This window comes from Salvelinus sp. IW2-2015, linkage group LG4q.1:29, assembly GCF_002910315.2.
Source record: "Salvelinus sp. IW2-2015 linkage group LG4q.1:29, ASM291031v2, whole genome shotgun sequence".
Classification (NCBI taxonomy): Eukaryota; Metazoa; Chordata; class Actinopteri; order Salmoniformes; family Salmonidae; genus Salvelinus; species Salvelinus sp. IW2-2015.
The window spans coordinates 6726377-6748515 of NC_036842.1; the positions used below are offsets into that span (position 1 = coordinate 6726377).

The 22139-nt window shown below is 40.3% G+C and overlaps 1 protein-coding gene and 1 pseudogene across 2 annotated transcripts; both read right to left on the reverse strand.

Annotated features, from left to right (window-relative positions):
* Window positions 1–481: 481 nt before the first annotated feature.
* Window positions 482–13748, reverse strand: LOC111962820 (guanine nucleotide-binding protein G(q) subunit alpha-like; annotated as a pseudogene).
* A 1977-nt stretch (window positions 13749–15725) lies between these two features.
* Window positions 15726–21593, reverse strand: LOC111961320 (guanine nucleotide-binding protein G(q) subunit alpha). Of its 2 annotated transcripts, none has more exons than XM_023983494.2 (8): window positions 21505–21593; window positions 21045–21228; window positions 20072–20256; window positions 18712–18863; window positions 18242–18370; window positions 17843–17972; window positions 16774–16927; window positions 15726–16222 (listed from the first exon to the last, which is right to left on the reverse strand). In XM_023983494.2, the coding sequence occupies exons 2-8, from the start codon at window positions 21178–21180 to the stop codon at window positions 16032–16034; spliced, it is 1077 nt and encodes a 358-aa protein (XP_023839262.1). In that variant the 5' UTR covers window positions 21181–21228; window positions 21505–21593; the 3' UTR covers window positions 15726–16031. The 2 variants fall into 2 exon arrangements, with proteins under 2 accessions (XP_023839262.1, XP_023839263.1); XM_023983495.2 differs by lacking the exon at window positions 21505–21593 and adding an exon at window positions 21387–21468.
* Window positions 21594–22139: the final 546 nt, after the last annotated feature.

A 22139-nucleotide genomic window follows, 5' to 3' on the forward strand; every position in this document is an offset into this window, starting at 1 on the left:
TTATAGTTTGTTAACAAGAAATTTGTGTAGTGGTTGAAAAACGAGTTTTAATGACTCCAACCTAAGTGTATGTCAACTTCCGACTTCAACTGTATTATATTACATAGGCTATCATAAACTATTAAACTATGCGTTATTTCTCTATTTCTATCTCTATTTCCTGTCTGAAATGAGTATGACAGAACTCTCCAAAAGGTAGATTTGAATGATTTATTGCTAACACACACATTAACAAACTACAGCAAACTAGTGACCGTTCCAGAATCCTTTGAATGACTAGAGATAATCATTCATTTAAAGTTTTAAAAAGACCTAAAAATAAGGAAAGTGTAAATCATGAAACATATATATGAAACACACACATGACATTACAACACAAATGTAAACTAAGGAGCTTGCACTCTCTGTAGGCATATTTTCCCTTTAGTTCCTCTTAATGGCAGGAACCCCAGGCAGAGATGCAGGGTCCACAACATTCCTCAGGGTATTTCTCTCATCAGTAGTTATGTCATACAGATGGGATAGTCTACCGATACCCTCCATCTTGTAACATGGAAGATGTTCAGGAGTTGTTACGATTCTAACTTTTTGAAATGATTATATTAAAACAGTTCTGATGTGCTTCTGTTGGTGCTATGACTGTGATCCTTGGCTTTGTTATAGTAAGAAAGCGTATAATTCATGACCACAGTTACTTAAATGTCTGTACCAAAACTGTAAACCGGAGGTGAATTAACTCTATTGCACCATATACAGATCTGAAATCACACTAAACCCCTAACCCAGGTTGTACTTAGTCATGTTTTCTCTAAAGATGGTGTCTTTGACTGCTTTGAAGACAACTCTGATGTTTTCTGTGTCCGTTGCACAGGTGAAGTGGTTGTACAGGAATTTGTGACGCCCAATGTGCTGCTCTTTGTACATATTCAGGATGAACTTCTTAGCAGACTCTGCATCTTTCCGGGGACCTTTAAAGAAGAAATGTATGAATAAATAACGGAAGTAAAATACACTAGGGGCTCTATTTTCGGCTGGCTTTAAGACGGCGTTAGTGTCAAACGCACGTTCATTGGCAATTTCAACCTGTTGCTGGCTGGCTGGCTTGGTTAAAGCCGGTGCTCTGCTATTTTCAAACTGTTGCGCAACGATTGATAATTGACCTGTCTTATATCAGCTCGCTTGCACTCAGATGGGAAGGGTGGAAATATTTCAGATGTGTCCTTAAAAACCTGATCTGAAGTGCTAATTTCAGGCAGCGCAGGTAGGGATATTTAAGACCAACCAAAAGTTGGTTTTAGCTGTTACGCGGTTGGTTACGGCATTCATTTTGAAACCAGAAACCGAGTCTACCCAGCCGTGATGCACACTGCCCATATGCGCATGGAAAAACAGTAACGTGCTTTTGGTGCCTGTATAGATCATATTTAGAAACATAAAAAACATATATTTTTTCCCTGTTTTGTTTTATAAAAACCAAACATAGCCTCCCCTCCTCTCAATGAAGGTTGTTTTTTTGCCCTGCCCAATGCAATCCCCAAGTAGTCAAGACTGTTGATAAACTGTTTGGCTCTTTAGACCGCTTGGAAATACATCTCTTAGCAAACTGTTGGAAAAAATTGTGTTTGACCAAATACAATGCTATTTCTCTGTAAACAAATTAACAACAGACTTTCAGCATGCTTATAGAGAAGGGCACTCAACATGTACTGCACTAACACAAATGACTGATGATTGGTTGAAAGAAATCGATAATAAGAAGATTGTGGGAGCTGTACTGTTAGATTTCAGTGCAGCCTTTGATATTATTGACCATAACCTGTAGTTGAAATAACTTATCGCTGTGGCTTTGCAACGTCTGCCATATAATGTGTATTCAGAGCTATCTATCTAATAGAACTCAAGGGGTTTTCTTTAATGGAAGCTTCTCTAATGTCAAACATGTAAAGTGTGGTGTACCACAGGGCAGCTCTCTAGGCCCTCTACTCTTTTCTATTTTTTACCAATGACCTGCCACTGGCATTAAACAAAGCATGTGTGGCCATGTATGGTGATGATTCAACCATATACGCATCAGCAACCACAGCTAATGAAGTCACTGAAACCCTTAACAAAGAGTTGCAGTCTGTTTTGGAATAGGTTGCCAGTAATAAACTGGTCTTGAACATCTCCAAAACTAAGAGCATTGTATTTGGTACAAATCATTCCTTAAGTGCTAGACCTCAGCTGAATCTGGTAATGAATGGTGTGGCTGTTGAACAAGTTGAGGAGACAAAATTACTTGGCGTTACCTTAGATTGTAAACTGTCATGGTCAAAACATATAGATTCAATGGTTGTAAAGAGGGGGAGAGGTCTAGCCGTAATAAAGAGATGCTCTGCTTTTTTGACACCACATTCCAAAAAGCAAGTTCTGCAGGCTCTAGTTTTGTCTAATCTTGATTATTGTCCAGTCATGTGGTCCAGTGCTGCAAGGAAAGACCTAGTTAAGCTGCAGCTGCCCCAGAACAGAGCGGCATGTTTTGCTCTTAATTGTAATCAGAGGGCTGATATAAATACTATGCGTGCCAGTCTCTCTTGGCTAAGAGTTGAGGAGAGACTGACTGCATCACCTTTTATTTTTATAAGAAACTTTCATGTGTTGAAAATCCAAAATTGTTTGCATAGTCAGCTTACACACAGCTCTAACACACACACGTATCCCACCAGACATGCCACCAGGGGTCTTTTCACAGTCCCCAAATCCAGAACAAATTCAAGAAAGCGTACAGTATTATATAGAGCCCTTATTGCATGGAACTTCCTTCCATCTCACATTGCTCAAATCAACAGAAAACCTGGTTTCAAAAAACAGATAAAGCAACACCTCGCGGCACAACGCCTCTCCCCTATTTGACCGAGATAGTTTGTGTGTATGTATTGATATGTAGGCTACGTGTGCCTTTTTTAATTTATGTAGTTCTGTCCTTGTACTTGTCTATTTATGTTCTGTATTATGTCATTCTGTATTGTGTTTCATGTTTTGTGTGGACCCCAGGAAGAGTAGCTGTTGCTTTTGCAACAGCTAATGGGGATCCTAATAAAATACAAAATAGCAAATCACCAAATCTTTATTAAAATATCAAGTTCGAGAGGAGCAAAACAGTGAGCTGACATTCTGTTTTATCTATGTATTGTAGGCAGGCCTACATTATTTTAGCAATGCAGCTCAGCTCCTATTTTGGACTTGTGTAAAACTCCCTCCATGATGTAGGATACATGTGTCCATGCCCATCATGAAATGAGAGATAAGAACCTCGGTGAATACCAGTGAATTTTCTGGTTACTATTGCTTATTATCCAATTCATATGTTCAAGGCTACTTTTACCCTATAGGCCTACTATAATGAAGGCTGGTTCAACGGCAATGCGCTGTGTCTTTTTTATCCTTGCGATGTATTTTTGTTGTTTAACCTCGACATGGTTGGTGTTCCCCCCGCGGGACGGTTGAGCTAATGTGCGCTAATGTGATTAGCATGACGTTGTAAGTAACAAGAACATTTCCCAGGACATAGACATATCTGATATGGGCAGAAAGCTTACATTCTTGTTAATCTAACTGCATTGTCCAATTTACAGTAGCTATTACAGTGAAATAATACCATGCTATTGTTTGAGGAGAGTGCACAGTTATGTACTTGAAAATGTATCAATAAACCAATTAGGCACATTTTGGCAGACTTAATACAACATTTTTAACAGTAATACAATGGTTCATTGGATCAGTCTAAAGCTTTGCACATACACTGATGCCATCTAGTGGCCAAACTCTAAATTGCGCATAAACTGGAATAATACATTGTGGCCTTTCTCTTGCATTTCAAAGATGATGGGGGGGGAAAATATATATATATACGCATGTTTTTTCTTTGTATTATCTTTTACCAGATCTAATGTGTTATATTCTCCTACGTTAATTTCACATTTCCACAAACTTCAAAGTGTTTCCTTTCAAATGGTATCAAGAATATGCATATCCTTGCTTCAGGTCCTGAGGTGGCGGGCAGTTATATTTGGGTATGTCATTTCACGCAAAAATTGAAAAAAAGGGTCCGATCCTTATTAAAAAAAACTGATTGCTAGTTTTTCATTTAATTGTATTAAAACCAAACTTTTTAGAATGATTGACCATCCTGGTTTAATGGTGAGAACATCTGTGGCGTGCATACAATTCTACTTACAGTGTAAATTAGATCTGTAAGATGGTTTCAATATGTTTATAAAGCATTATATTTTAGGAGCAATATAATGGCGAGTGAACATTCATCCTTTCTCTTTATATTGATCTTTGCCCAGCTACTGTGAGAAGTTTGGATGTTCGTAAAACCCTCCATAGTAAGTCTGCATTGTTTTAATATTATATGTCCACATGGAGCAATTATGGTGCCTGTAAGTGTATTTAGTGTATTTGTTGTTTTGTTTTGTTTAGAATTTGATTGGTATTATTTGCTCTCTTTTAAGGCCTTTTCAATAATTAATTTAATCTTGCTTATTGACAACATTTGGCATGTCCATGCTCAACCATAATGCAATTTACAGTAGGCTAGGCCATGCCCCTATATCAGTGTGAATGCTATGTATATATTTCCCTATTGAAGCCATACAATTACTTAGAACATTTGTGGACTGCAAACAGGTTCAAGTTAACTTAAGATGGAATAGGTCTACATTTTGATACTTTGTTTCTATTTAAGAAACTATAATGAACTAACATTGGAACTGGAGTTCATTCCAAGGTATAAAACACCATAAAAACACAACTTGAAGCAACCAAATATTTAGCCATGGACTACAAATCGCTTTCTACGAGTGAGAACTTTTTGTATTTTTCTTGTCATCAAATCCCTGCCAAAAGTCAGGTGACCTAAGCGCTTCCAAATATGGAGTTGCAGGTTTGCAATATCTGTCATGTTTGCGCATATCTCTCCTATGTGCAAATCTTTATGGCAGTCATTTTACTTAAGGCCCTTGGAAATGGCCTGCATATCTGCTGTTATAAAAAAAATCGAATGCAATATATCGATTTACAAATACAAATCAAAAGGTGTTTGTTTGTGCATAGTGATTTACATTTGTGGAAAGTGATTTACATTTATGGAAAGTGATTTACATTTGTGGATTGGTGCTTAATTGTACAGATCATGATACACGAATACAAAATGCATGCTGTGTGTTCACAATACATTTTGCATGATATTGATCCCATACATATAAAGTACAAAGAAGAAGAAGAAGCCTAAAGGAGGAAAGATTACTAGAAACAATGCTTATGCTTTTCGACCTGTCCCCAAATTAATATAATTGGTTCAGAGTTTGTTTTGATATATCAACCTGCGTGCCCTGATGGCGTCTGGTGTGGGTGGACAAAACCAACACGCGCGCGAGCGGTGTGGTCAGCATTTTAGGTTTGTTAAACTAGAGCCTTAGGAATAATTTCATGTAGCCTATAATCCAGTTAGATTTGGGGTCAAGTTCCAGTTCCAGTTCCTGTTGCTTGAATTGAATATGGATTTTTTTTTATAGGAATGAACTCCAATTCACTGGAATTTAGATGGAATTAACCGCAACTCTGAATGCAACAGATAGATGATATTTACACACATATCAAGGCATGACTAACAATAGTACTTAGGGAAGTCGTCTGTAAGGTTGGAGTAGCCTATAGCTTATACACACATAAATGTATAACTAACCAGTGTACTAACTAGTCTAGTGTACTAACCTTTGAACGCTGGGAAGTAGTCTGCCAGGTTGGAGTGGTAGATCTTTTCCTCTAGAAGATCAGTTTTGTTTAGGAAGAGGATGATGGAGGATTCCTGGAACCAGGGGTATGTGATGATGGTTGTAAACAGGGCTTTGCTCTCCTCTAGTCGATTCTGGAAGGAAAGTAAATCCACACTCCATCACATATAAAGGGCAAAACTTTGACACTCTCCTACTGTTGTATGAAGATACAAATACTTCTCTGTTTGTTAGTGGTAGAATAGTAAGACTTAAGAGGCCCTTCAAGTCAAAGTGTTTATCCTCACCACGTTGGCACTCTCATAGAGGACCTGGTCGTATTCACTGAGAGCCACCAGGAAGATGATGGAGGTGACCCTCTCAAAACAGTGGATCCACTTCCTCCTCTCTGACCTTTGACCCCCCACATCCACCAGCCTGATCAAGACAACATGGGGAAAATGTCAAATTACACTCTATTCCCCCTATAAGGCACTAATTTTAGGGTGTCATTTGAAATGCTGACATGGGAATACTTGCATTCCTCATTTCCTCCACCCTTCCTTGAAGTAATCACTGATCTAACATGACTAAATAAGTAGAAGCTAGGGTTCAACTACAGGACATAGCTTTCACAGATCCAAATTTACAAGGCTCTGACACCATTACTCCAATGGACATTTACCTGAAGATGACAGTCTTGAGGTCAAAGGGGTACTCTATGATGCCTGTGGTGGGGACCCTGACCCTCAGGATGTCCTGCAGGGTGGGGAGGTATGAGGGGGCAGTGATTCTGTCCAGATCACTCAGGTAACTGACATGAAAATAACAATAAAATGAATTGGCAATGGCACATACTTTGCTAAACACCCTAGCTAGATACCTGACTTATTGTGGAGTGCGTATTAATATCTATCTTTATATATATATATTTATATATATATATATATATATATATATATATATACACTACCGTTCAAAAGTTTGGGTCACTTAGAAATGTCCTTGTTTTCCATGAAAACATACAGAGAACGAGTTGCAAAATTAATAGGAAATATAGTCAAGATGTTGACAATGTTATAAATAATGATTTTTAATTGAAATAATAATTGTGTCCTTCAAACTTTGCTTTCGTCAAAGAATCCTCCATTTGCAGCAATTACAGCCTCTGCAGACCTTTGGCATTCTAGTTGTCAATTGATGAGTAATCTCAAAGATTTCACCTCATGCTTCCGGAAGCACCTCCCACAAGTTGGATTGGCTTGATGGACACTTCTTACCTACCATACGGTCAAGCTGCTCCCACAACAGCTCAATAGGGTTGAGATCCGGTGACTGTGCGGCCACTCCATTATAGACAGAATACCAGCTGACTGCTTCTTCCCTAAATAGTTATTGCATAGTTTGTCCTTTTGTAGGAGGAAATTGGCTCCAATTAAGCCGTCCACAGGGTATGGCATGGCGTTGCAAAATGGAGTGATAGCCTTCCTTCTTCAAGATCCCTTTTACCCTGTACAAATCTCTCACTTACACCACCAAAGCACCCCCAGACCATCACATTGCCTCCACCATGCTTGACAGATGTGTTCAAGCACTCCTCCAGCATCTTCATTTTTTCTGCGTCTCACAAATGTTTTCTTTGTGATCCAAACACCTCAAACTTAGATTTGTCTGTCCATAACACTTTTTCCAATCTTCCTCTGTCCAGTGTCTGTGTTCTTTTGACATCTTAATATTTTATTTTTATTGGCCAGGAAAACAAGGACATTTCTAAGTGACCGCCAAACTTTGAACAGTAGTGTATCTATCTATCTATCTATCTATCTATCTATATATATGCTTGGTCTAAGAAAATCGATAAACATGACAAATCTGGGACTTGTTAGGTGTACATTTATGTCTACCTTAGCTTAGTCTTAGTAAGTCGGTCAAGACTATAGACAAATCTCACTATTTGGTAGAGTCAGAGAGCTGGTACTCTCGCTTGCGCTCGTAGCACTTCTGAATCCCTGGTCGCTCCACAGTCTCCTGATGGCATCCACCTGCCATGGCTCCAGTATGGTCACTAGATCTGCCTTCACCATGCTCAGTCTGTCTGCATGGCTCTAGAACACACACACAGACAGCTTTAGACATGACAATAAAAACCCATTCACAGAGTAGGTGTTCAGGAATGGATATTGTGAACAAACAAGCCAATTATAACAGAAGCTGCCATTGAATCTGTTGACAAGCTGCTTACAAGTTCTGGTATCTTTAAAATCAATCTGTAGGGGCTCATGGCTTGGATCATTTTTCTGAACACATTGACGATGTTCTGGTAAACCAGCCTGTGAAGCCTCGTCTTGCTGCGTTCCGAGTAGCCGCCCCATGGGATCCTCATCTGTTTGATGCAGGTGCTCTTTCCACTCTCACAGTCCTGGATAAAGGAAGAACATGTAGTCTGTGTATGTTGTGTGTGTGATGTGTTGTGTGTGTGTGTGTGTGTGTGTGTGTGTGTGTGAGAATGTGTGAGAATGTGTGTGCAACATGTGGGTGTATGTTACTTAAAACACCACTTCATCCACATGTATTGCATGCTTTGCCTTGTTGGCCATTAACATGACCTTTTGAGCAGGAAATCATCGAGAAGGTTAGACCTTTCTTCAATGTCCTGTAATGCTTAACGCGTCCTAAAATAGCCTAAGAACAATCCATTTTTTTATATTAAGTAGTAAATTGACTTTTGCAGTAGTGCAGTAGGCCTTCATATAGCTTTAACAATCATTTTTTACATTTTTAAATTGAACCTTAATTTAACTAGGCAAGTCAGTTCATTACAAATTCTTATTTACAATGACAGCCTACCCCGGCCAAACACGGACGACACCGGGCCAGTTGTGCGCCACACTGTGGGACTCCCAATCACAGCCGGGATGTGATGCAGCCTGGAATCAAACCAGATACTGCATTGACGCCTCTTGCATTGAGACGCAGTGTCCGCAGTGGAGTCCGGAGGGTGTGGTTAGTCATTATTTAACTGTGAGAAATTCTGACAGTATAATCATTGTCTTGTTGGCCTACTAGCCTCATGACTGTTGCATTCAACTGCAAACCAGGACCAACTACTGCCACTCGTCAACATACCTCACATATCCATATCTGCTCATCAGGGAGTCAAAATGTGCTAGATGTTCTTTCCCAGTTTGGAAAGAAGCCAGATGCAGGTGACTCAGTTAATGCAGATACGTGTAATGATAGGATAGAGACTTTTAATAGGTGCTTCTTGGTCATAGGTACTCTCCAAGTAGCTTGTTCTATGAATGTGTAACGTTCGTCGTATGGAGGAAGAGAGGAGGACCAAGGCGCTGCGTGAAAAGTATCCATTTTAATAGAATACGTAAACAAACAAACAAAATAACGATAAACGAGAATAACACGAAACGAAACAGTTTTGTCTGGTGCAGACACACAAAGACTGAAAATAACCACCCACAAACCCCAACAGAAAACAGGCTACCTAAATATGGTTCCCAATCAGAGATTGGGGAAACTAGACAGAAACGGGAAAACTAGACACACAACATAGAATGCCCACTCAACTCACGTCCTGACCAACACTAAAACAAAGAAAACACAAAAGAACTATGGTCAGAACGTGACAGAATGATACGGACCACTCACCATCAGTAGACTACACATTCACACACACTTTGCACGGTACATTAAAACTACATCATTCTGAGATACACAGTAATATAAAAAATGTAGCCTACTGTTATTCTGCCTGACTGTAATTACTCTGCCAATAATACTTACGGTATTCCTGATCTTTTTCCGGGCTGAAAATCACCAAGGCAAACGGTGCAGCCTTGTACTGAGTGTCAGCTCAATTACTCACTGGTTCAACAGGTTTTTATCAAATATGTGGAGAATGGGGTTTAGAGTGACTCATACCTATTTAGCTGTCTAGGGGTTCTACAGAAAACAACTATGATGGAAACAGAGAGACATAAAACGTGTCCTGTCAGGGTAGCAGTAGCTATAACATAGAGGTGATACATTGACTAGATATTGAACTCATTTCTAAAGAATGAAATGTATCATTTCTAAATAAGGTAATTTAGAGGCTACATTGTTTCTTTCAAATATAGAGCAGGCTACCTTACAGTAGGCCTATATTTAAGCAATAAGGTGGCCAATATACCACGGCTAAGGGCTGTTCTTATGCACTACGCAACACGGAGTGCCTGGATACAGCCCTTAGCCGTGGTATATTGGCCATATACCAAAAAACCCTGAGGTGCCTTATTGCTATTATAAACTGGTTACCAACGTAATTAGAGCAGTAAAAAAAATGTTTTGTCATACCGTTGGTATATGGTCTGATATACAACGGTTGTCAGCCAATCAGCATTCAGGGCTCAAACCACCCAGGTTATTATTTTGGGCTCCCGAGTGGCACAGCGGTCTAATGCACTGCATCTCAGTATAGAGGCACCACTACAGACCCTGGTTTGATCCCGGGCTGTATCACAAGCTGTGATCGGGAGTCCCATAGGGCGGCACACAATTGGCTCAGCGTTACCCAGGTTAGGGCGGCAAGTAGCCTAGTGGTTAGAGCGTTGGGCCAGTAACCGAAAGGTTGCTAGATCAAATCACTGAGCTGACAAGGTAAAAATCTGTCATTCTGCCCCTGAACAAGGCAGTTAACACACTGTTCCTAGGCTGTCATTGTACATAAGAATTTGTTCTTAACTGACTTTCCTAGTTAAATTAATATAAACATTAATATGGTGGATTATTTCCCCCCATACCAAACTATGAAATTGTTATGTTCATCCATGATTTCAAGTTAGCTATTACTGACCGATTAAGTGGTATGTAGGACCCAAAATCAAATTTTGTTGCCATCATTGTAAGCCTGCCACACACACACTGTACAATACATTTATTAAACATAAGAATGAGTGTGAGTTTTTGTGACAACCCGGCTCGTGCGAAGTGACAAAGAGCTCTTATAGGACCAGGGCACAAATAATAATAATAATAATCAATAATTTTGCTCTTTATTTAGCTATCTTACATATAAAACTTTATTTGTTCATCGAAAATAGTGAATAACTCATCACAGGTTAATGAGAAGTGTGTGCTTGAAAGGATGCACATAACTCTGCAATGTTGGGTTGTATTGGAGAGAGCCTCAGTCTTAAATCATTTTCCACACAGTCTGTGCCTGTATTTAGTTTTCATGCTAGTGAGGGCCGAGAATCCACTCTCACATAGGTATGTGGTTGCAAAGGGCATCAGTGTCTTAACAGCACGATTTGCCAAGGCAGGATACTCTGAGCGCAGCCCAATCCAGAAATCTGGCAGTGGCTTCTGATGAAATTCAATTTTCACAGAACCACTTTTTGCAATTTCGATGAGGCACACTTGTTCAGATATTGGTAAGTGGACTGGAGGCAGGGGATGAAAGGGATAACGAATCCAGTGTCATCTGTTTCGGGAAAGTGCCTGCGTAATTGCACACCAAACTCACTCAGGTGCTTCGCTATATCACATTTGACATTGTCCGTAAGCTTGAGTTCATTTGCACACAAAAAAATCATACGATGATGGAAAGACCTGTGAGTTGTCCTTGGTAATGCAGACAGACCGAGAAGAGCTACAGTTTCTTAATCATAGCCTTAATTTTGTCCCGCACATTGAATATAGTTGCGGAGAATCCCTGTAATCCTAGATTCAGATAATTCAGGCGAGAAAAAACATCACCCAGATTGGCTCGTCATCATGCAAGCAGTCAGACAAGTGAAAATTATGGTCAGTAAAGAAAACTTTAAGCTCATCTCTCAATTCAAAAAAATGTGTCAATACTTTGCCCCTTGATAACCAGCGCACTTCTTTCTGTATGTTGTAAAAGCGTTACATGGTCGCTGCCCATATCATTGCATAGTGCAGAAAATACACGAGAGTTCAGTGGCCTTGCTTTAACAAAGTTAACCATTTTCACTGTAGTGTCTAAAACGTCTTTCAAGCTGTCAGGCATTCCCTTGGCAGCAAGAGCCTCTCGGTGGATGCTGCAGTGTACCCAAGTGGCGTCGGGAGCAACTGCTTGCACGCGCGTTACCACTCCAATATGTCTTCCTGTCATGGCTTTTGCGTCATCAGTACAGATATCAACACATCTTGACCACCAAAGTCCATTTGATGTCACAAAGCTGTCCAGTACTTTTAAAATATCCTCTCCTATTGTCCTGGTTCGCAGAAGAGGATGTCTTCCTTAATTAACCCCCCATAAACGTAACGGACATACACCAGGAGCTGAGCCAGGCCCGCCATGTCTGTTGACTCATCCAGCTGTAACGCATAGAATTCACTGGCTTGTATGCGAAGCACTAATTGTTTCAAAACATCTCCTGCCATGTCACTGATGTGTCATGAAACAGTGTTGTTTGATGAAGTCATTGTCTGTATAGTTTATTTGGCCATTTCCTCCAGCATGGTCCCAGCCATATCCGCGGCAGCAGGAAGAATTAAATCCTCCACAATAGCATGGCGCTTGCCTGTCCTAGCCACTCGGTAGCTCACCATATAAGACGCTTCTAGCCATTTCTTATTAATGGTATCTGTTGCTACTCGAAAGTCGTCTTAATTCTCGCTCAAAAAACTCCTGTGGCTTATTTTTCTAATTGTCATATTTTGTTTCTAAATGTCCGCGCAAGAGTGAAGGTTTCAATGAGTTGTGAGATAGTACTTATGCACATATAACACACTGTGGCTGAAGAAAGGCACTACTCCCAATATAAGTGAACCACAAATCAATATATTTCAATCATATTTGCGCCTCTTCGATGGTCCAACGTCCATGTCTGTTGTTCGGTGCTTTCCCGGGTAAGGGGGCAGTACCTCTTTGGCTGCATCAGATTCAGAACTGTCAGTGTTCATGCTAGCTGGGCTAACAACAAATGTAGAATTACTGATGCTAGCATTGGATGTGCTCGTGGAAGCAGAACAACTTGTGTAGTCGAAGGGGGCAGGTGTAGTACTGCTGGTAGTAGCAGTACTACTAGTAGAGCTGGTATGTGTCTCTATGGACGCAGGCCTCACTTTTTTTAACCATTTATCAATTTTCAACACTCGGAGTGTTTTTAAAAAAAATGATCAACAATCGGAAAGAGCAGCAGAAACGTTTGGCTACATACGGACCGTTAGTGGAATTCCCGCGAGAGAGTAACAGTTGATGTGATTGGATGTTAATTATTTGACTTGGCAACCTGTATTTGTGTTGTTATTTTGCTGAACACTAGATTGTTTAATTTTATTTTTGGCAGTGAAGCGAGGCTACTCAGGCGAGAAAAAAAACTCACCCGAATGTATAGCCCCGTTGGAAAATATAAATGGACTGTTTGAAAATGTGAAGGAAAAAAATAAAAAATAAAAATAATACTTTTGGGGGGATAAAAAAAAAGTGAATCACATTTTTATTTGGCGTACCCCCGACGGCATTGCGTACCCCAGTTTGGGAATACCTGATCTATAGCCAGGTTTACACTAACGCGCATCGCACAGAGGAGGGTGGTAGGCTATACCACTTGAGGAAAGACACATTTTCATTAGCAAGATCCAAATAATTGTTGGAAACGCAATCTATGCTATTCCTATAACAATTATTTGATGTCATAACTCGGTCAACATGAATTAGCCTAGTTGAATAGGCACACCAAGCGCCAAAAGTTGTAGGTCCCGCTGAATGACCAATTATCCATGATAGCATACGCCATGACTCACCTAAAAGCAACAACTTTTTCTCACGGTGAGATTCCTTCTTTTCCATGCGAAGCTGTCTCTCAATCTCCTTGTGTATCCTTAGTCTCTCCGAGTCTTCAGCTGACATACAGCATTCGTCCATCTTGGTGCTGTGTTGTAGCTGTCCGTATTTCAGGTGAGGTAGATGGATAAATGATTTATATTACAACCGACCTCCCTGAGCGAGAACGTCCTCTCTCGTAACAGGTGGCCTGTCAAAATGCAGAAGTCATTCTACTTGTATGAAGAGCTGAGCGGTCTGACCGGGTCACATTCCTACGGTGCAGGTAAAGCCAGTGAGGTAAATTACCGAAGCTACATTCTCTATTAGGCCTATACTGTCTGGGTTAGTAAACGAACCCTGGAGTAGTGTGTAAACTAAACCCGCACACAAAAGTTATGTTGTATTTCTTTATAATTTGGCCACTCTGTCACAAGTATTCTGTGCCAAGTAGGGAATGTTTCTCACCAGTGCCACACAGGCTGGGTTGATCTGTTGCTATTTGGAACACATTGGGTTTATAGGCGTGTGTGTGCCTGCCAGTTGAACAATGAAACAAGGACGTCATAAAAGGTGTAGCCTAGCCCTTATGGAGTATGACGTCTACAGGAAAGTGTTACTATGATAGCAGCCATCCTGGTCTCCTTGGTGCAAATAATATGAAGCTGACACACACACATCCTATAGGCCTACACTCATGTCCCTGTCAATGTGAACCACATTGTATCCACAACAGCAAATATGCTCTCTAAATCAGTAGCAGTACATTTCTCCCTGCAGCCATGCTGTCTTTGACCAGATGGATATCACTGAAAGGATTAGAGAGCATTAACTCTCACAGATGAGCTGGGAGAGAAGGCAGACAGACATTAAAACCCATGACAAACAATGAGTGGCAGTGTAATCCTCCAACGCCATCTATGGCATTCCCTCTATGCCATAGATTCTGTGGCAATCATCACACAAAAAAAGCACAGAGAAAGATGTTGTGTAAATTGGAATGATTTATTCCATCACAACTTCAAAACATGTACATTGCTCCAAAAATAATTTGACAAAAAAGCAAAATATATATGCTTTATTTTCAACAGACTTTAAAAATGGCACGTAACGACAGATTGATTGACACAAATTAAATAGTGCAGAGAACCTTCTGATTAGGATTTATTTGTACTCTCATATTACATATATAAATATGATTCAAGAAATGAACGCCTGTGTTCAAAGCACGTTCTCATTCAGCAGGTAAGAATTACAACACTTTTCATTTTACAGGACCTTGAAACAAGAGAACACACAGGAAGTCACTGTACCAGTTTGTATTTACAAAGTGCAATATATATATATATATAGAGAGAGAGAGAGAGAGCAAGAGCGAGAGAGAGAGACACACACACAATATGGGGAATCATTTTCAGCCCTTTTCACAAATGATCTTGAAACCAGAGTGACTCAATAATGCTAATCAAAGTCGTCCCTGAACTGAAACGGTGCCAAAGCAATACAGTACATCTCCACGGAGAGTACAAAGGACCGACAAAAAGCAATGTTACGGATCAACGATAGACCTTGTCTAAGTGGATAACATTCCCTTATTAGATGAGGAACAGTATCATGATGCTCTGGGGGCAAATATAGTTATGTTATAAACACTGGTAGTTGACGTGTACAGTATTACAACTGCAAAGTGTTGATAGTCAAACACATTTCAGCTAAAAATGTGGTGGTACAGCTTCAGATTTCACACTTCAGTACAGGTTATTCAGTCAATAGAGGTAATACTATTTTGGCAACACATAAGCCCCACTTACAATGTATACACCAATAGAAAAACAACAAAATGTGTCAATTGTGCAAATAATACCTGTATGCTAGGTGATGATTATGATTGTTTATTCTATCCTCTGACCCAGAGAATGACTACTCATTTAAATACGTAAACAATGTATAGACTGCGACTGTGACCCGCTGGAGGATATAAGGTGTAGAGCTGCATAGCAGTTATCTAAATGTCAACCAGACATTCTCTGACAAGAGAGCCATGGGTCAACAGTCCTCAGAGAGACAGGTGGCACATCAAAGCACTTTAACTCTCATCTGAAGTGTGTTTACACTGTTATAATGTGTTTTGAATGGTTTACAAAGAGTTCCTAATAACTCTCAATGTACACCAGAATCATCTTTCCTCAAAAAGGCACAGTATTATTCATCATCATGACACACCTCGTGAACCAAATCAAAGATGCCCATTTAAAACAAAATGCAGTAGTGAGCAGTTGAAACCCATTGGTAATAATCCAGCCATTTATGGAAATGCTCTGTAGATGCAGTCTTCAACTCCCATTGTGGGTAGTAGGGTTTCACCGTAGTGGAAGACAACCAGTCATACTGAAGAAGTTTGTACTATGGCTCCGGGCCCTGGTCTCTGGCTGCAGCTGTTGGAGCAGATTGCATTAAAAGTCTGTAACTGCTGTCGGCTGGAGTCTTTAAACCAGGTTGTACTCCTTTAGATTCAGCTGCAGGATGAAGTCCTTGACAGCGGCGAAGACAAATCGAATGTTCTCCGTGTCGGTGGCACAGGTGAAGTGGGAATAGATGATTTTATCGCTATCTGGATTCAGGTCCAGAAACATCTTCAAGATGAATTCTCTTCCTGCCTGTGGGTCCTGCTGGGGTCCTGAGAGGAGGAGATACGATTAGTTATGATTCATGAAATTATGACAGATGCTTTTTTTTTTTTTACTGTTATATCGGTCTAAAGCGATACATATTAAATATTGTTTCATTTCCGGTTAATGGAACAAGGTATTTGCTCAACAGGACTGAAGAGGATGGTCTTTGAAAGTGTACTGCCCACCGATTGCCTTAACTGGAACAGTGTGTGTGCTGTTTGAGGTTTAACCATGATTGTTTGTGAATGTCCTTCTGTGGCCACAGGGGACAAAGAGGTTGCAAATTGCACCTTCAAGGATCGATTATAGGCCATAAGGGGCAAGGTCATGTAAATGGTATTAGACGGCTACATCGTATATACAATACTTTATTTATGGTGAGTATGCTATTAATAGGGTTTATTGCGGGTGTTTTTATCTATACACTATATCAGTAATACAATCACTGAATGCTAATCCATTTTGCATTGGTAGCTTATGATCACATTTAGCTGGTCCATGCAAATGAAGCGCTTGTCATTTTGTCATTAGGTCCATGAAAAGAAGGACTTCTTACCATCATATTCAGGGAAGTAATCCACCAGATGTGAGAACAAGATTTTCTCCTGCAATAAGTCAATCTTATTTAAGAATAGTATGATTGAGGAATCTTTAAACCATGGGTAGGTTATTATTGTCCTGAACAATGCTTTGCTTTCCTCCATTCGATTCTGTGTAAATAAAATGAACACACACACACACACAATGTTAAAGAGACTACTGGTATTTGAACTCATTTTTTTCTTATTCCATCAAGGTGGTGTTGGACCCACTGATCTACACAGTCAGTGTGGACAATTACTTTGCAGTGATTGTGCATGATGCAAATACTGTGCAACAACCAGGCTTTGAGTGTGTTCCAATAATTATTACAGTGACTGAAGGGCTCCCCCTACAGGTGAACACTGAGCACAAACCCTGAGTTGGTCAAAGTCCAGTTCAAGTAGCAGGTGTGTTACAAAAAAAAAATACTTTCAAATAGTGCGAAGGGTATTCTCAAAAAAAGTTAATATCAGAGAACATGTAGGCTGGTCCCAGATCTGTATGTGCATTTAGCCAACTCCTACAACTATTGGAGTTGTCGTGCAACAACAGTCGGAGGGGTTGGCTAAAGTAGAGATCTGGGAGCAGGCAAGGTCCAACTCCAACCCTATGAATGAGTATGAATGGAGATCAGCTGGGGGGGGGGGGGATCTGGGTCATCTTCACATAACAGGTTTGGGCTTATTAAACACTAGCGCTGGAACAATGTGCCTCTGTGTTCGGACTGACTGGTTGATTGTCTTTCCTCGGTTGATCCTCTCCTCCACTAGAACAGAGCCAGTCATAGAGAGATAGCAAGAGGCAGAGAGTTTGGCCAACTTTCTAGTAAGATGTCATGGTTCTGCCTCTTAGCAGTCCATCTACCCATTCATGAGTTCAAGCAGTACAGTTGGTTAGCACAGTTTAAAATTGTCAATATTTTGCGGAATGTCATTGGTCAGCATTATCCATGGAGGCTCCAACATGGCTGCCATGGACTGATACAATGTCCTCTAAGAACATCAATGCTTTGGACTGTTGAAAACTGCAATGGCCAAACTCACCTCATTATCAGACTCTACCAGGACCTGGTCATATTCACTGAGAGCCACCAGGAACATGATGGAGGTGACATTCTCAAAGCAGTGTATCCATTTCCGTCTCTCGGACCTCTGGCCACCCACATCCACCATCCTGAGAACAGCAGCACAGCACCATGAGGTTTAGGGGAAACGCTCAACAAGCAGGTATAGAGAATAAAGAGTAAACTCTTTTTCTAATGGGTTATGATGAGTTATTAAAATATCATTACTATGTACTGAACTGTAAAGCATGGAACAATGTCAATTTGTATTTGAGTAAATCAAAATGATGCCTCTGATAACAGTTTAATCTTCTAGGATAATCTTGATTACTTGTGTTCACCAGACAGGGAGACAGTAGTAGGCTATGTGGATGCTTACCTGAAGACCACACTCTGGAGGTCAAAGGGGTACTCGATGATGCCTGTGGTGGGGACCCGGACCCTGAGCACATCCTGCTGGGTCGGCACATAAGATGACTCAGCTATACGGTCCAGTGAATTCAGGTAGCTGAAAGGTCATGAGAGGGATGGGGTTAGTATCATTATTATTCTGTTTACAGTTCTGTTACTCATTATATCACTTCTCAGAAAAACACAGAGGTCATAAGATACGTAATCTTTCACCCGAGCAACAATAGGAAGCAATCTGGTCCTTGGACCTCTTCATTGCTTACCTAAATCTGCACAGCCTGTTATGTATGAAAATGAGATGTTTCTTAACATAACTGGTATTGGACACAGTGGAAACTATTTGGCAAGAGTTAGGGAGTAGTTATTTACTGGTCTCTGTATCTAGTCACTATTTGGCAATCTAGACTAAAGGCTGGTAATGGTGACTGCTTTACTCACTATTTGGCAGAGTCTGAGAGCTGGTATTCCCTCTTCCGATCATAGCATTCCTGGATCCCTGGGTCATTCCATAGACTCTTAATGGCGTCAATGTACGGATTTGTAAACGTGATCTTCTCCACGTCCACTTCAATGACAATATTTGCATGGCCCTGAAAAAAGGTGAGAGAAAGACAAAGAGAAGGGGAAAGAGATCATTACTTGAGAAACGTAGAGAGGCATTTATCTGAGTGATCACATTCTTGTAAATGGCAGGCAAGGGATTGTGTTAGCTTGGCCCCAAACCTATCTAGAATTTAAATGGGTGTTAGTGTGAGGCAGGCAGCACATAGCAGTGAATTTGTATGATTATTATATGGAGGTTTTGCGGGATAGAAAGGTCAGCAAAGTATATTTGTCTCTCTCGTGGAGATTCCCTACTTTATGTGTGGGCCAACAGTCAACGACGTGTACCTTTTACAAGACCTTGTCTGTCATCCTGCTCAGTAACTAATGACATCATCAGCTAGGCAGAAAGTAAACAAAGTTACATATATCATAATGACATCACCTAACCCCTTACTACAAGTCTCACTGAGCCTCGAGAAACGAATGAAAGGTCTGTACAAACATCTGCCTAGCCATTACAGCTAGGGTCGGGAGTTTTTTCTGACAATGTGACCTGCCAGGAAAGCCCCCAGACGAGGGGTCTTCAACCTTTTCTTGCCCAGGCACTCCCCTCCAGCCAAACCGGTGGCCCAGGGACCCCCATCATACGTTAGAAATATGTTTCATGTCTTATCATAAGGTGAATGATAATGGCAAGGAGAATTAATCAACATTTCTAAACGAATAGACTTGGTAGATAGTTATTCATTATTTTGCAGCGACTGATGCTCACGGGTACTTTTTAACAGCCTATGTCAGGTACTCCAGTGAGTGTAAATAGCTCCAATGAATGTAATTCGCTCAATATTAGGAATTGAGAACTAAAGTTAACATCATTAGAAATAAAATAGGAGACTATTTTATACTGTAGGTATGTAATTCAAAATGTGTTTATTATGTGATTGCTAGCGATATTCATAAAAACTTTGGGGGGAATATACTTTTTTATGTTTTTATTTTTGGGACCTCATGCAGTACCTCCGCAGACACCTAGTGGTCCGCAGACCCGAGGTTGAATATCCCTGCTCTAGACTAGAGGCTATGACTAATGCTCATAGTTTTTCCAGGTGAGATTACAAGGTGTGGAAAAACACAGGTCTATAAAATGTATTATGGTGCAAAAACTCCTCACCAACAGACTTGTGGGCGACCAACACCAAATGTTGACAATAAACAGGCAAAGTCGGTATAGATTAAACAACAAAAGGGTTACCTGGTTGCCTTCACACTTGTAGGGGATCTGCAGGGTCTCCATAGCATGGACCATGGTCTGCATGGCAGTGAAGATGTTCTGGTACACCAGCTTGGTGAAGCCTCGCTTGTCCTCCTCGGAGTAGCCCGTCCCATGGATGATCCTCATCTGCTTGATGAAGGTACTCTTCCCACTCTCACCAGTCCCTGGGGAGAAAAAAAGCTCGGAGATTAACTGTTTCACTTTTAAATCCCTACTTTTAAACACCATTAATGTGTGCAGTGGCTCTCTTCTCACTAACCCACACAGTAGCCGGAGGTTGCTGATGAAAGTGAGGCACATTTTAAGCTTATAATAGTGTCATCTTTATATTGTCAATTTCATGAATAAGTGAAATTTAGATTAAAGCAATTGCAATTCGTCACATGCTACGGAAGAGAGGGACTGTGTTGGCCATTAAATGTTGATACAAAAGTGTCCGAGGGTTTGGCTACTGTGTGTGCATTGTATGTACAGTATGTCACTGGAATAGATTTCTGATCTACTAATTTAAATGGGTGGTGATCCATGACAAGATTCGATGATTTCTAAGAAATGTGTCCCCCTCTGCAATTTTAAACAACCTAGTGTTTATTGTAGCAATTGTAACACTTCCTTAGTTGCAACTACATTGGCCCGTTTGCTGTCAACCATCTTTCATTGAGTTATCATTTATTTTACTTCCAGCAAGCTGACAGTTGTGAGCTGGTTGTGTGAACATATTCAAGTTATATAAACATCAAAGAGTACAAAAAACAATGCACAACAATAAACATTGTTTTCTTGGCAATATCTAAGTTGAATATAAGTTCAAATAGCCATGTTTATTATAGGCGTGTACATTGAAATAACAGAGCTAACCGTGTAACAATGATAGTCATACAATGAAACAATGTTTAAAATAATGATTCAATGTCGTATCAGTGCTTTGAGTGGGATTCAGAACTTAGTTTACCGAGAAGCAACAGCTTGAATTCGCGGTTCGAGTCTTTCTTGTCCCGGCGAAGCTGCCTTTCGATCTCGTCGTTGATCCGCCGAGCCTCCTTTCCTTCTTCGCTGAGGCAACAGGCCCCTACGGAGTTCAAAGTCATGACTCCCTTGAGAAATACTTTGGCTACTTTTGGGTCGAAGAGGTAAACCTATATTCCCAAAGTGAAAGAAAACAATTATAATTTGTAAAGATATTTATATTTCTAAAAATACTTCCCTCAGCTCAGGCTGAATTTTCACACAGACTAGGCAGTAAAAGCCAAGCGCAATAATAACGCAAATGCAATTCCCAGATGTTTTTTTAAACCTTTGGCAGAAATAGACCACGTTGTTTTCTTTTTATATAAACTGCGGTCCTCCAAAGAAATGCAGTAGCAGCCAAATTGGGTAGCAGTCAATCTGTGGAAGAATGAATAATTAAATACCAGCACATCTTCACATCCAAATGTTGAACTCCGGGCGTGGTGAGTGAATATGGCGGACTTTTACTCCATATCGCCACAAATGTATAAAAAACTAAATTCCATTATTGCACGGGAATATAAAAAAATGATCTCATGCCACAATATGGTGCGTTTGAATTTGTCTTCATTGAAAATAGTCTGCTTAACTTTGCTCCATTTTTTCTATTCTCACCTTTGCTTGTCCAATCTTGTAATTTCATTATGTACAGAATACAGGCTACTCTGTAACCTATGTGAACCTAGCAGCAAAAAGGCAAAAGCCTTCCAAATAAAAGTGCTCCACACAGAAAAGTACATGTAAAACATTTTTCTTCATCCACCCTCTTCATTCTTCTTCAACTTCATCACTCATCCTAGTCTTTATTTGCATTTTCCCACATCATGCTAATCTACATCGTAATCATCTTCACCAAATTTAAAAAGTGTGGGCCCATTAGAGTGAGGGAGGGTCGGACAGTCTCTCGTAGTAGAGGACTCTTATTTTGACACAATTCTAGCCATTATTGCTGCAGCTGCCGTGTTGTGCTGGCGTAACGCAACTACACTCAAGACCCGATCCATGTGACGTTAGGAGAGGGTGTGTTTAGATGGGAAAG